The sequence below is a fragment of the Penicillium mononematosum genome, assembly GCF_028829835.1.
Source record: "Penicillium mononematosum strain IBT 11891 chromosome Unknown utg000005l:1.0-9366267.0:1.0-9372171.0, whole genome shotgun sequence".
NCBI lineage: Eukaryota > Fungi > Ascomycota > Eurotiomycetes > Eurotiales > Aspergillaceae > Penicillium > Penicillium mononematosum.
Genome location: NW_026643275.1, coordinates 2,990,277 through 3,004,612, shown reverse-complemented (window position 1 = coordinate 3,004,612; position 14,336 = coordinate 2,990,277). Strand labels below are relative to the sequence as shown.

General features: G+C 50.5%; 6 protein-coding genes across 6 annotated transcripts; 1 reads left to right on the top strand and 5 right to left on the bottom strand.

Annotated features, from left to right (window-relative positions):
• Positions 1-947: 947 nt before the first annotated feature.
• Positions 948-2,229, top strand: N7519_009233 (uncharacterized protein; the record flags this gene model as incomplete). Its single annotated transcript, XM_057296006.1, has 3 exons — positions 948-1,815; positions 2,023-2,151; positions 2,204-2,229. The coding sequence occupies 3 exons, from the start codon at positions 948-950 to the stop codon at positions 2,227-2,229; spliced, it is 1,023 nt and encodes a 340-aa protein (XP_057143888.1).
• A 226-nt stretch (positions 2,230-2,455) lies between these two features.
• N7519_009232 (SDR family NAD(P)-dependent oxidoreductase) lies at positions 2,456-3,285 on the bottom strand (the record flags this gene model as incomplete). Its single annotated transcript, XM_057296005.1, has 2 exons — positions 2,456-2,642; positions 2,702-3,285. 2 exons carry the CDS (start codon positions 3,283-3,285, stop codon positions 2,456-2,458), a joined length of 771 nt encoding a protein of 256 aa, XP_057143887.1.
• Positions 3,286-3,916: 631 nt separating this feature from the next.
• Positions 3,917-4,300, bottom strand: N7519_009231 (uncharacterized protein; the record flags this gene model as incomplete). Its single annotated transcript, XM_057296004.1, has 1 exon — positions 3,917-4,300. One exon carries the CDS (start codon positions 4,298-4,300, stop codon positions 3,917-3,919), a length of 384 nt encoding a protein of 127 aa, XP_057143886.1.
• Positions 4,301-4,836: 536 nt separating this feature from the next.
• On the bottom strand, positions 4,837-6,421 carry N7519_009230 (uncharacterized protein; the record flags this gene model as incomplete). Its single annotated transcript, XM_057296003.1, has 3 exons — positions 4,837-5,166; positions 5,226-6,240; positions 6,288-6,421. 3 exons carry the CDS (start codon positions 6,419-6,421, stop codon positions 4,837-4,839), a joined length of 1,479 nt encoding a protein of 492 aa, XP_057143885.1.
• A 639-nt stretch (positions 6,422-7,060) lies between these two features.
• N7519_009229 (bifunctional cytochrome P450/NADPH--P450 reductase) lies at positions 7,061-10,639 on the bottom strand (the record flags this gene model as incomplete). The annotated part of the gene is made up of 4 exons (XM_057296002.1): positions 7,061-9,612; positions 9,669-10,109; positions 10,192-10,437; positions 10,519-10,639. The coding sequence occupies 4 exons, from the start codon at positions 10,637-10,639 to the stop codon at positions 7,061-7,063; spliced, it is 3,360 nt and encodes a 1,119-aa protein (XP_057143884.1).
• A 1,232-nt stretch (positions 10,640-11,871) lies between these two features.
• Positions 11,872-13,024, bottom strand: N7519_009228 (glycoside hydrolase family 16 protein; the record flags this gene model as incomplete). The annotated part of the gene is given in 3 exon segments (XM_057296001.1): positions 11,872-12,172; positions 12,226-12,410; positions 12,422-13,024. The coding sequence occupies 3 exon segments, from the start codon at positions 13,022-13,024 to the stop codon at positions 11,872-11,874; spliced, it is 1,089 nt and encodes a 362-aa protein (XP_057143883.1).
• Between the last annotated feature and the right edge of the window lie 1,312 nt (positions 13,025-14,336).

Below are 14,336 nucleotides of genomic sequence, written 5' to 3'. Positions count from 1 at the left end.
TTTTTGTACTGACATTGTAGGATATTTGTCTTTCTGCATTTGCTATGCCTCTAGCGTTGTACATAGAACCTTCTAGCTGAATACCCATAGTACATAAAAACTAGTTATCGCAATGCGGCCATTGATAGTCCGTTGCGTAATCATGAATGTTGTGACTCGGTCGGGTCCACCATGAGATCATGATCGGAGATATCAGGATTGACGGGATGCAAGGGGGGATGCAGGTCAAAAGAACAGGAACAACACGCTTAGCACGGATCGTTATTTGGCCCTTACTCGCAAGTGCCGAGTCTTACATGCAACTGTTTTTTCTCTAGTTTGACAGTTGTGCATTGCTTTGAAGAGCCTTACCTTAGAGCGCGAAGCCTGATTGATCGTCACGTTAGGCTATTCCAAGGTGGGAACGATATGCAATGATCGACTGGATTTGCTGTCACCTACAACACTTGTAGGTCATATCGCAGTATCTTTCGCAAGAACAAGGCGAAGCCACGACAGATATAACCTTGGAAGAAATAAAAGCCACAATAATAAACATGAAATTCAACCTAAAGCCAATCCTGGCGAACTTTGATCTGAGACAAGCGGGTCTAGTACCTGAGGGTACCACGGTACAAAGCGGAAAATTGCCGTGAGCCAGGTACCTCTTAGGTACCATTCCAAATATAGATCTATGTAGCCGCCTAAAACCAAAACACTTGACTTTCGAACTAACATGAGGCTCGCGGGCTGTGCTGTTTTCTTTTTTCTTTTCTTTTCCCTTGCCACTTGCATATTTATACCATGTGTTTCTCCCTCGCTTCCCCTATCCACTGCATTGACCACTCTGATATCCATTAAAGAAAGAAAGAAGAGCCATGCGTATCACGATTTGATGAAATCCCAAGGCCAGCCAGGCCAATCCCCCCACATACAATCCACGCATTTACTCCAATGTAACCACCACAATGCACCACATCCTACTCCTATCAATAATCCTCGCGATCGCAGCCCCACTGGGAGCCATCCCATCCCAAGCCAGGGCGGAAAGCGCGAAACAAGTATACCAAACAACGAAAAAATTCCCACTCGCAAACCCAGGCAACATCCCAGTCCACGATCCCAACATAATCCTCCACAACGAGCAATACTACCTCTTCAAAGGCGGTGTCAACATCCCAATCTTCAAATCAGCCAACGTCTCCGGCCCATGGGAAAAGCTCGGCACAGTCCTGGGCGGCGACAGCATAATCCCCAAAACCAACCGCACCCGACCCTGGGCACCAACAACAATCGAAAAAGACGGCACATTCTACTGCTACTACACCGTGAGCGCGAAAGGGTCACGCGACAGCGCGATTGGCGTCGCGACAACAACATCCCTTGACGGCAGTCCCTGGACGGACCACGGTGTACTCATTAACACAGGCACCGGCGCTGGCTCCGATGTGTGGCCGTACACGATCACGAACGCCATCGACGCGTCTGTGATTTTCGACCGGGATTCCGGACAGGCGTATCTCAACTACGGCAGCTTCTGGCATGATATCTGGCAGGTGCCGCTGGAGGATGATTTGCTTTCTGTTCAGGATGCTGGGGCGCCGGATGCGGTGCAGTTGACTTTTATCCCGCGGGCGAAGTCGAAGCCTGAGGAGGGGGTGTGGGTTAGTTTTCGGGATGGGTTTTATTATGCTTGGTTTAGTCATGGGAACTGTTGTAATTTCAAGAATGGGTTCCCGGAGCGTGGGAAGGAGTATAGTATTCGGGTTGGGAGGTCGAGGAGTGTGCGTGGGCCGTTTGAGGATCAGAAGGGGAAGTCTTTGCTTGATGGTGGTGGTACGGTGGTTTATGGCTCGAATCATGGAGCTGTGTATGCACCTGGTGGTCTGGGGGTCTTGCCTGGGAATAATGATTCCATGCCGGATATTCTCTACTATCATTATTTGAATACTTCGGGGTGGATTTAAGCATGGGGTGAGTCTTTGTTTTGTTTTTTGTTTTTGTTCTCGAATTGGCATTTGAACTGACCGTTCTCGCAGGAAGCTCAGCTCGGCTGGAACTATCTGAAATATGAGGATGGGTGGCCAGTGGCTGTTGAGGGCCAAAATGCCACAGCCAATAACGCCTTCGGTTATGGACCTCCTGGCTGGGCTTATCTGGCAATCGTTTCCGGTAAGAGGAGAATTTCAATGTTTATGTTTTTTATGCTGACACCTGGCTATAGGTCTATGGCTGTGCATATGGCAATAGCAATTCCTCGCATCGATACCTTCATGTTTCTTTTTCTTCGTGTTATTCAGCGATTCTATACCATGGCGGTGGCGTTCTATTGGATTCCCAGGATTATGTCTATCATCTAGCGAGCATTGCATTCTATCCTCATCAATGGATATCATTGGCATACAAAGCCATGGCGCTAAACCCAACAATTCATGCCCTAACCATCACCACGCTACATGCCATTGAAACCACAAACTTATTCCCACCCACCATCCACACTAAGAACCTGTCCAGTCGTATACGACGAAGCGTCACTGAGCAAGAAAACAACCGTCTGAGCCACCTCCTCGCCCGTCCCGATGCGCGGGATACTAGCCGGCGGCATAGTGATCCCACCCTGGATTTCCTTCGCCATGTCAAGCAAAGGCGTCTGAATAGAACCACTAACATAACCCATCAGTCAAGTCCACCAAACAATTGAACACAAATACTCAATACTCACGGCGCAACAGCATTAACCCTAATATCAGGCCCAACCTCCTTCGAAACCGACTTCGTCAACCCAGAAACAGCATGCTTGGTAGTCGAATACGCAGCATGCAACGCAAACCCCTTAATTCCCTGAATACTCGACGCATTAACAATACTCCCCTTGCCCCCAGGCGCAGTCTCCATAATGGCTCTCAGCTGCGCGCGCAAACAATACATCAACCCGGTAACATTGACACGCATCAACATATCCCACTCCGCATCATCCTGGTCAACGAATCTACCAGTGCCGTGTTGTTTGCCGATCGTGCCAGCCATGTTCGCCGCACCATCTAGTCTGCCGAAATGCGAGACCGTATCGGCGATCCAGTCTTGTACGGCGCTTGCATTGCTGATGTCCAGCACGGTTGTTGTGATTGTTGAGGCTGTTGCGGAACCGAATTCGGTCTCGATGGTCTGCCGCGCTGTCGAGAGGACTTTTTCGCTTAGGTCGGCGAGAGAGAGGAGGGCGCCTTGTGAGTGTAGTTGGCGGGCTACGGCGAGGCCGATCCCGCCTAGGCCGGTTACGGCGTATACTTTGCCTTTGACGGAGTCCATTGTGTGGGTTTGTTGGTGATAGGATTGGTTTGGGGTAGCGAGGCTTGTGAATTGGGTAGATTTTGTTTTGTATGTGTCCTGGGATGTGACGGTTACCTTGGATATGGCGGGGATAACGTGGGGTCGGAGATGCTCCGTGGCCAATGTGTACCTGACATCGGGTATTTTCGTGTTGGATTGTATAGAGAATAGGCTAAATGGGGTTCGTCTAACACCCGAGGCACAGGTCCATTGCATAGGTAGGATATGGTATATCGCGAACCATCTGCTGAACACCTCAGAAATACTATTAATTCTTATCACTTGAGGAACTTACGAATCCCATTAGAATTACATGAGCTACTTCATGCAGATTCGCTAGTATATTCAGTTCAATTTATTGCATACTCGACTCCGTCATCTGGCTTTACATCATAAGGAAGCACTTATTGACTTGACACGCCAGTGCATCAGTTGCAATTGCCAAGTTAATTGGGAACTTGGCAAGGCTTTTCGATGGATTAACTTCGCCGGGGCCATATTAATTTGAATATATCTCCAGAATTCTCTTATATTAACATTCCAATATCCATCTCAACTCCAAAATCACAAATGGGTATCTCAAAATGCAAAAACCAACCCCCAAATCCCATCAAATAAACATCCCCGACAAAACCAATCCCCCAACCATCAAAGACACCCAACCCATCGGACGCCTAACTGTCGCAGAACTCTTCTCCGTTTTAGTCCCATATACAACCGACTGAGCATTCAAGCAGTACATCGTCTTCTTAGCCTCAGCCGAAGAACGCGAATCACAAACAGCCGTACAAGGATCCGGATCCTCGTAAATCCACACCCCGTTCGAACAACAAGACTGCAAAACAGCCTTCATATCTCTGTTTGGACTTTTGGTCTGGTACAGCGGGACCTGGTTATAATATTGGATGTTGGAGGGCATGGAGGCGGGCACCGCGTCGCGCGAGTTGTAGCACTCGGCCGGCTGTGTGAAATTGGTGTTTATGGGAGGTGTCATTGTGTTCTTTTTGTGTGTCGGGTGATCCGGTGAATTATTGACGCGTCGCGAAAAGAGGAATTTTGATATTTTGTGGGATGTGTCGATCGCGGTTCGTGGGGAGAATGAGATGGTTCGGCGAGACCATTCGACAACGGAGACGGAAGGGATAGTCGGGAGAGTTTATGTTGTAGAGAAAAAGAACAGGGGATTTAAGAGTATATGTACGAAGATCTTAATATCCCCGTCTTTTTTAACTCCTGAACTGGAAAAGTGCCAAGCCGGTATTGACTTGACTATTGGGGATATTTGAAGAAGTGGAGTCAGAACTATCCAGCTGCACTGGACTCAATTCGTTGATCCCTTTTAGCCCCCATTGTAATTTGATTTTAACTGCGAACATGAGTCAAAAGCCGTAAGTGGGAACTGATAATCCGCTCCTTGCTTGGCTATTTGTTTTGTGATCTATATTGTATATTGTATACTGCATGTCTTTCTATCTACGGACTAGGGGGAACTCCTTAATCCCAATAACCAACAACCCTTACGGGTCAGATTTACAATCGAGCCGCTTGATTGGCTCGTCGCCACATCTTCTTCCTGCGCTCGTGCCCTTCGTCGAAATCAGAGAGCCATTTCTGCTCGAACCGAGGTAGCCGTCGTCCCGTGCCACGAGGTTCCCCCGCAAGTTGTCGGAGGCCCTCGAAGTAGGGCTCGAATTCGGGGTTGAGGACTGTGAAGCCTGGGCCGTCGCTCTTCTGTGCTATACGGTCGGTTTCCCATTTTTCCTGTTCGGCGATCGAGGGCAGGTTTGCTTTGCCGGCTAGAACACGCGCCGCAGCGACGGCTTGCCATTCAAAAACTTTGAAGGTCAAGCCAGCACCAACCTGAGGGTATTTTGTTAGCTTTCTTTCCGGATGTTTGTTTTCTGGCTGGGTAGACTTACAGCGCCGACAAACACCAATGATGGATCATGTCTGTAAAAGACGTGTTGGTAGAGATCCGGCACGCGATTGTTCCGCGTGGCAACCTGAGGCAAGAAAGGCAAAGTCCAGCTAAAGCCAGTTCCAAAAATCACATGGTCGACTCCAGTCTCAGAGGTGCCGTCTTCGAAATGGACCGTCCGTTCGCCTTGATCATTACTCGTAATGTGTGAGATTGGCGGGCGACGCTGGATCTTCGGGTGCTGGAAAGCGAGATCTCCGAAATAAGCGTTGTAGCGACCTCGAACCACAGCAACGACTGGTGTCTGCGCACTATCGACCAGACTCACTGCCGTATCCGCGGCAGAAACAGACGCTCCGACGGTGATGACTTTCTGCGACGTGTAAGCAGATATTAAAACTGCCATGATGGAAACATCATTTACCTTTCCCCGATATTTCTCAGGTCCCCGGTAATGCTTCGTATGCTGAACACTACCGGGATACCGCGCAGCAAACTCCTTCAAACCGGGAATCGCAGGAATAAACGGCACTGCGTAATGTCCCGAAGCCACCACAACTGCATCATACTCCTCAGACCACCAGTAATCCGACTTGACACCATCGAGAACTTCCGTCCGGCGGAATGTAAGCACCCATTTCTGGCTACTAGGATCTTTGATCGCGCGCTCAACGGTAGTGTTGTACTGAACAAGATCCTGATACCCCCTCCGGTTAAACAGGTCTTCAATATACTTCCTGATAACCGAATGGTGTCTGAAAGGCGTATCTGCCCCATGACGCTCAATCGACCACTGGGACCGAACTACAGGGATCTCCTCTTGAGAGAACGACATGGCCGCCGCGTTCACGTTAGTCTCCAGCGTCGGGTACACGGGCGAGTCCATGAATCTGTCCTGGGAGACTACGGGCGTCCGGCACGGGAGCCCCTCGGGGATTTCGAGAGGCGCATCTGCTGTTCGCGCAGATAGACCGTCAAAGTCTAACTCCTGAGGCGGCTCGTCGTCTCTTGATACCCTGTTGTTTGTTAGTTGGGAATTGGTGAAGATATTAAAGTGACATACCAGCATCCGCCGGCCTTCTCTTGTCTTTCGAATACGCGGATGACGTCGAATGTTTTCTCTTGTGCTAGTGCGTCGACTGTAATGGCGCCAGCTGGGCCCGCCCCGATGACGGCTATGCTCTTGATCTGTGGCATGGTGTGGTATTATGGGTGTTTGAGAGTTTGGGTATATACCTAGGTAGTCGCTCTTATGTTCAATGCTGTCTCGGCCGAGCGGCTCAAAAATGGGAATATCTGGGGTGCAAATGTTTGACTCTATCACGCCATCCAACTCTGTTTTGGCGCAAATTTGGCATTGGCGTCCAATGAGGGTTTCGGGTATAATGTATGAGATTGCCCAGATCAGGCTCGTATGTAAATGGAAATTTCCTTTAACACATCAATGCCAAATTGAACATGCCCAGACACTCGAAACTGAAAGTTTCTATCTTCCTCCCCGGGCCCATTGCCTGGCACCTCGGCCGTTGATCTGATTGGCTGGCGGCGTTGGAGTTTTACGGTCACGTGCAAATTCCCCGTGGGGCTCTTCAGGAACAGCATTCTGATTGGTTGATATTTCATGCCTCGTGAATCAGGCCATCAACCAGTTCAACTTTTTATAAGTTAGTTAGTTAGTTAATTAATCCCAAGGTTAGAACCGTTGAACTAATATAAGTGAAATCAGCCTCATGTGCAGCATGGCTAGGAGAAATAACAAGATATTATGCAATTTGTAAATGGCGAATGATGATAATACAAACGAAACCAAATCCAAGACGTAAAAAAGCCGCTAAACTAAGTAAACACATCGGTAGCATAACGCTCCTTCGTCCGCAAATTATCAAAGAACTGCTCAGCAGCCTGATCCTCCTCAAGATCAGCACCTGGCGGAGTCTCCCCCTTCTCCCTAAGCTCAGCGTGCACCGCACGACGCCTCTCGAGATACATCTGTTTGCAAGCGTCGCGAATACCAGCACCAACACCGGTACTACCGCAAACATAAACATTCGCACCTTCATCAAACAGCTTCACCAGCTCTTCACGGTCATCAAGCATGGCATCCTGAACATGCTGTCCCTTGCTTCCATCAGCGGGACGACTATACGCCCAGCGGACATCGACAGCGCCGAGCGCAGCCCACTCCGCAAGTTCAACAGCGTGGATATCATCCTGACCCTTCGTGCGGCAGCCAATGTACAACACCGCCTTTGCAGGCTTGAAAGCCCCGTTTTCATGGAGTTCATCTGAGTCAGGCGAGCTGCGGCGGCCGCGGATCTTCTCCGCGCGGTCCATGACGAATCCGCGGAATGGTGCGAGCCCACTACCCGCGCAGGCCATGATCATCGGTGTTTCGAGATCCATGGGCGGCTTGAAGCCTGAGTGCGAGGGGCGGACGGTGATGTGTGCGCGTTCACCGGCTTGGAGCTCGGAGAGGTAGTTGGATGCAACACCCAGGTATTGTTCGATGCTTTCGCTGCCTTCTGGGGTGGCGTTGGCGAGGGCGGGAGCGCTGAGGACGGTGAAGGTTATCGAGCACTCGGATGGATCGACGAGTGGTGACGAGGAGATGGAGTATTGTCGCACGCGCATTGGTGGGAGCATGGCGAGGAAGTCGCCGATCGGTAGCTTGATTGATGGATAGCGGATTAGCAGATCCAGCGGGCTGACGCGCTTCTTGACGATTTCTTCGGTGAAGCGGCTGGGGCTGGATGCGAGATAGCGTAGTTCGGCTTGGAGTTCCGCGTCTGAGATGGCGGCGTCGGCTAGGACATTGAGATCGCGCTTCGATGCGGGTTGTGATAGCTCGATGTAGGTGGATAGGAGCTCGAAGGCTGAGATCGGCGTGTCGATGGGGATCGAGGGGGAGGATGTTGAGCCTGAGGGCTTCTGGACTTTGAGCACGGCGTCCCAAGGAAGGTCGAAGCGGCGGATTGCGCGACGGACGACTGGGCTTGGGTTCACGGGTAGCACTGCGAGGTAATCACCGCACTGGTAGGTCATGTCTGACGGCAGCTTAAACTTGACTACTCGTTTAGCTGGGGCTCCGGGCGGCGTAAGGAGCTGGTTCTCGATGACGAATCCCTCTTCGAGCTGGAGACCCAGGGTGGATGCGCGCATACCCGAGCTCACTTCGACCTGCAATGAAGACTTCGGCTTGGCGGCGGGTTCAGGGCTAGCTCCGCCGAATTTAGCCATCACGCCCGGCCAGAATGAAGTCTCGCCCCAGCCATCGAAATCGGTGAACATGTCTGAGTTTGCTGCGTCAGCAAGACCAATGTCACAGAGCTTGTTGGCCCCATTGGCCTTGGCTAGTTCGTCGATGGCCTTGGGGACACGGTAGAAGGTTGACGACCAATCATGGTGGCCACAGCCGAACACTGCGTAGTTGACACCTTCTAATTCGCTGCCCTTCAGCTCACTGAGCCATTGGAAGAAGTGAGCCGCGTTGTCCGGAGGCTGTCCTTCGTAAGAAGCTGAGATAAGGACAACAGGGTCGTTCTTGGGGATATTCTGCATGGCTGAATCCAAAGAGTTTGTCTGCGCAGCATAACCGTATGCAGCGGCATCATCGGCCAGCCTGCGGGCGAACGCCTCACAGGTTCCTGTGTTGCTGCCGTAGAACACATGCATGGGCTTCAGCTTGCCATCCGCGGGTGCGACCTTGGGCTTGCGATCCCGGCTGGCGGCGCCAGTCTCTGTGGGCGCGGCACCAGAGCCACTGAGAGTAGTGCTTAGTTGAGTAGGGTCGAGTCCGTCTCTTAGAGTCGCCTTCATGTGGAAATCCTTGGGCTTGATGGTAAGTGTCTGCTTAAGGCGGAGATCGTAGCTGGGGTTGTCCATCTGGAAGTTAAAGTTCTGCAGCAAAATCGCAACCACAAGGAGAGCCTCCTGCCATGCGAACGGCCGTCCAATACAGCCCCGCATGCCATTTCCAAATGGCTTCCATGCATTCTTGGGCAGCTTCTCGAAGTTTTCGTCGAGCATGCGCTCTGGCTTGAACTCGTCGGCGTCGGGGCCGTAGACCTTCGGGTCTCGGTGCATTTTGGTAAGTACGAGCGCAATTGTCTCGTCCTCATTAAGCACATATTTGCCACCTCCAAGTGTAACAGGACTCTCCTTATTCTTAGTGGGGTGGGGGTGCAGGGCAATCATCGGGGCTGTGGGGTTCAGACGCAGAGTCTCGCGCATCACAGCGGTGATGTATGGCAGCTTGGACATGTCATCGACGGTGATCTTGCGTTTCCCAATCACACGGTCGACTTCGTCTTGAGCCTTTCTGTATGCGCTGGGGTTCTTGAGAAGATGGTAGAATAGGAATGACAACATGCCGGAGGTGGTCTCGTGTCCTATCAAGTTCCAAGTCAGGTCTGAAATAATGTGTCCGTTGCAGGACTCCACTTACCAGCGATGAGGAATGTGATCATGTTGTCTACAATCGAGTCATCTGTCATACCGCGGCCAGTCTGCGGGTCCCGACCCAGGATAAGCGCATTGAGAAGATCCTTCTTGTCAACGGGGTTCTCCTTCCGTGAATCAACTAATTCCTTGGATAGATTCCGCAGATACTCAATATCACTCCAGTACTTGTTGTTCTCTGAAGTGGGAAGGTTGTTGAGCAAAGCAGGCTTAAGAGCCCGATGTCCAGACACAGATAGCAAACCAACCATTGCCTCGACGAATGGGTGCATTTCATCGTGATAGAATGAGTTGAAGCGAGTGCCCATAGCACAAAGAGCAATGGTATCCAGCGTCAAGCGGGTGAAGTCATCTGTAACCTGGATAGGAGCCGCAGGGCCAATCCGAGCCCATTTCATAACCAGTTGAGTGGCAATATCATACATTTCTAAATGCAAAGGTTAGCCAAACTCATTCATTTCCTTACCTGGGGCATAGGTCTCGAATCCGACAGAAGAGGGTTCACCGACCATCGAACATGCCGCGAATCATCAGCGGACCGAATGCAGGAACAAGAATGCGATGCGCAATAGCCCAGTTCTCTTCACCAGGGTAATGCGCGGTAAAGAGACCGTCATGAACACCATTACGGATCTCAGCCAGACCAGCGGAGACCATTTTGCTGAAGCGTTCCTCGTCACACACTTCGTCCACTAGCTCGTGGGAGCTAACGAATACTCGTGCTCTGCCAAAGGTGGTCAAGCGATAGATTGGGCCTGAAAAGTGATAAACACAGGAAGGAATTAGCCCAACAATTTGTCATATACATCCCTGATCGTGAGGGCCTAGATCCATACCATAGCTATCGGCCATCCGCTCAAAGCTTTGCAAGGGCAACTCGGGCTCGATGTCGTAGACGTTCCCCAAGAATGGGACACCCTTGGGGCCCGGGATTGGGACCTGTTCGGTCGAGCTCATGGCGTATAATGAGCGCCTTTCGCTTGATAATTTGAATCAATCTCAATAAATGGGTGTTGACTTTATGAAACACAGCTTGGAGTACGTAATGGCGGGGTTGGAACCTTGGAAGATTATGTACTAGGCCCTGGTTCACGTGGTAATGCAGGTCAGCAATTGTACAATATATGGAAATGTACTTTTGAGCTGCAGGTAGAAATATGATGAAATGAAATAGAACAAATTTGGAAGAATAGAAGTCGGGATGGCTCCGAATTATAAAAAGAGAAAAAGTGTGACCTCACCGACTGAGATACCTCGGTTCCTTTTTTAAAGTGTACAATATTGTAATCCAACAGCTTTTCATATTTAGAAACTGCACAAATTTTCATAACTTCATTTATTTCATTCGTTCCATTTGTTTCATTTGTTTCACCGGTGTTGAAATGCCCGACGGGCCATTGGTCAAAGTCCAATCACAAATCGCCGTCTATCGATCGGCCATGCCGAGATCTCTTCAGCCACAATTTTTATCGCACCGCCCGTCGGATTTGACGCGAATCCCGATGATACGGATTTCTAGAAGGGGGACCTCGGCATAACCGAATCCACTCTATCCACACCTTAAGGGATTCCTCTCGGAAGTATCCCTATTCGGGAACACCCTAATCTCAGCCGGGCCATAAACGAGCCCGACCCCGACTACTCGGGCCGTGTCTTAACTATAAGATGAAGACATCTTAGTTGTGCAAGAACTTATGTGTACATCCCTTGGGGGTGTGCAGGTTTGTGATATCATCATGCATGAGAACCCCAGAGGCGCATAAGACAACCTTGGAAGTGTGGCACACTATTTGTAATGTGCTGCAGTTATGAGCTGTCATCGGGTGGCTTCACCGGAGTCGCAAATATTCTGTCCTAAACGCCAGCTAACGGGAAATATTGAGACCGAAAGAGAACCCGTTTTATATGGCAATATATTTACATGGATGTATTGAGCAAATTGCAAGCAAAAGGCGGCCGGAACAACGCCAACGAAAGGAATTGTGACCCGAGGATCACCTGGGCAAAAAGGGGATATCAACAAAATAAGGGAACGGAGGCAGCACAGATGCCCAAGATTGAAGTCATGGCGGCAATCTGTAAGATCGGGCACGGCGCGAAACGAAAGAAAAAGGAATCACAGAACTATTCATTATTAAGGTCCGAAAGCAAGTTCGTGGGGTTACTAGTGCTTGTACTTGACAAGCCCGCTAGTTGCTGACCTGCTGGTAACCACCGTTATGCTTCCACTCGCTCTGTCTCCAGTCTTTCTGGAAGTTCTCCATCTCAGCACGGTTAAGAGGAACCGGGTTGTTGCCGAGCGCGTTCTCGAGACGGCCCTTGCGGCGCTGGCGCAGGCAGAAGAACAGGAAGCCTGCGATAGCAAGCGCACCGGCGACGGCGGCGCCAATGTACACTCCGATGTGGGCTCCCTCGCCGAGATCATCCCACTTCTCTGACAGAGACTTGGGCTCTGGTTTGTTCAGTTCGTTCAGTGCGGTCGAGTTTCCCCTGTTCCGTCCTATTAGCCATGTCCTGCGTGGTTCTAGTCTGGACACACTTACTCTAATATCTCGATGCTCTGCCAGGAACCTGTACGGTCGCCGTAGCTGTACTCCTTGCCCGAGTGGAAATCCTTAACACGCAGCTTGCCAAGGGTCATGGTGAAAGGGGCGGTATCCCAGTCGACAAGACCACCAGCCCAGTCGATAGTACCCTGTGGGCATCTTTCCGGCCAGCGGGCCAGAGACTGAATTGGACACGACACGGGGTCTGTGGGTAGTTCTTGCCAAACAAGGCGGACTCATCGTTGTATGTGAGGTTGCGAACCTTCTCGCCGTCAATCCACCATTCGAGTATATCCTGGTCCCAGTATGTGGTGTAGTTGTGGAACTCGGTGTCTGCGTTCGGCACGTAGTGCTTGCCGCCGCGATCGAAGGTAGTATCGTTACCCTTGCCAAAGAAGTTGGACTGCACTTCACTAGTGTTGTATCCCACCCACTCCCAGTCGATCTCATCCAGATCGTCGGACTCCAAGACCACACTGCTGACTAGACCTTGGCCCTTGGCCATCTTGACGTGAGCTTCGACGACACCGAAGAAAATATAGAAGTTGGACTGTAGGAGAGTGGACTCTCCCTCCTTCTGCAGGGTGAACTTGGCTCCATCGTCTTCGTACTCGTAGGTTCCGGTGGCCATCTTCCAGATCTTTTCGTCCAAAGTCGTGTTGAAGTTCCATGAGTGTTCGGTGCCCAAAGCGGGATCGGGAGGACAGTCCTCCTTGGTCGGGTCACACTCGGTTGAGGTTTGAGCGGTGGCATAGCCAGCCAAGGCTGCCAGAATGGCAATGCGAGAGAAAAACATGGCTGAATATAAACAATTGCTCAGGATGCTGCTGTTGGACTGTCCAAAAAGAAAAGAATGGACTCGAGACTACTCGAGATTCGATAAAGAGTGGATGTGCGAGTGCACGGTAAAGAATGGAAGGCAGTCTGCCAGCAGCAAGCTAAGTGTGTGTTGAAGGGAACATTAAGAAAACGGGGGGGAATCAGCCACGACGGTCCAATTTAGGCGCAAAGTGGACTCGGTGCATTATGGGCTAGTGGTGTTTTGGGCCTGGTTATTTTTTGTGTGCACCGTTGGAGAGCGTAAGGGGAAAGCTGCAGAGATTACGGAGTATGGTCCAATTTGCTAGCTAGCCGGTCTAGGTTAGGAGGTTCCATTTTGGCGCATGCCACTAACCTCTTTGGGCCATCCCCCCAAGGGCCCTGTGCGCCATGCTTAACCCTTTTGGGTTTGCCTTGTGTTTCCTGCTAAAACTACTTTTAGGCGGGCGAAGCTGATTGGCTGTCGATTACCCACCGATTGGCTGATCGCAAAGAAACCCGATAACCTTGGATCGAACAGGACATAGACGGATATTACCAGGTCTGTTGTACAATATATAGTATTGTACATGGACTCTGTAAATGGATCATATGGGACACAGCTCTATGAACGGAATTGGTTATTCCTCATTTTATCTGCAGAAATCTCTTGGCTTAAATGCAGGATAAGACTAGTTGTTTAGCTCACGCCTGGGCCATTCGAGGGAACAACAGCTGCAATGAAGATCAAACGCCCAATTGATAAGAATCGCCACGGGGTAACAAGTCCAAGATTACACTACAGATCATGCATGTGCCCCTTGGACACAACATTTTGAGAATCATAGCATCTGAGTACTCCGTACATAACAATAACCTATTTTCTGAGTTCCTTCAGTTCCATAAACCCTGCAACCAAACTAAATTTTAAGGCAGCTCCGCTCAGGGGGGTCCAATAACAAAGCCACCAAGAAGCCAAGTCCGCCCCAGTGAATGAGTGGAGATGTCTAACCCTTGGAAGTTTTTCTTTTTCTTTTTTCCTTCTTTTCCCCTGTGGGCCCTCCCCCTGTCTTACCTGCCTCGTTAATGCACTCTCCCAACAATGCTAGCTGAATGAATGAACTATACGTCTACGCCCTCTTATTCGTCGAAACGGCGAAATACCGGGTGCGGCGCTTGCTTGTGCGATCACCATTGGATGGACTTAGCTTGCCGGCTCGGAGTTCTATCAGGGGAGACTTCGGCAATTCTGATCGATCGAACGCCACTGCTCGGCGGTGACACACAGCCAAGTCCCGCTGGACCAGGCC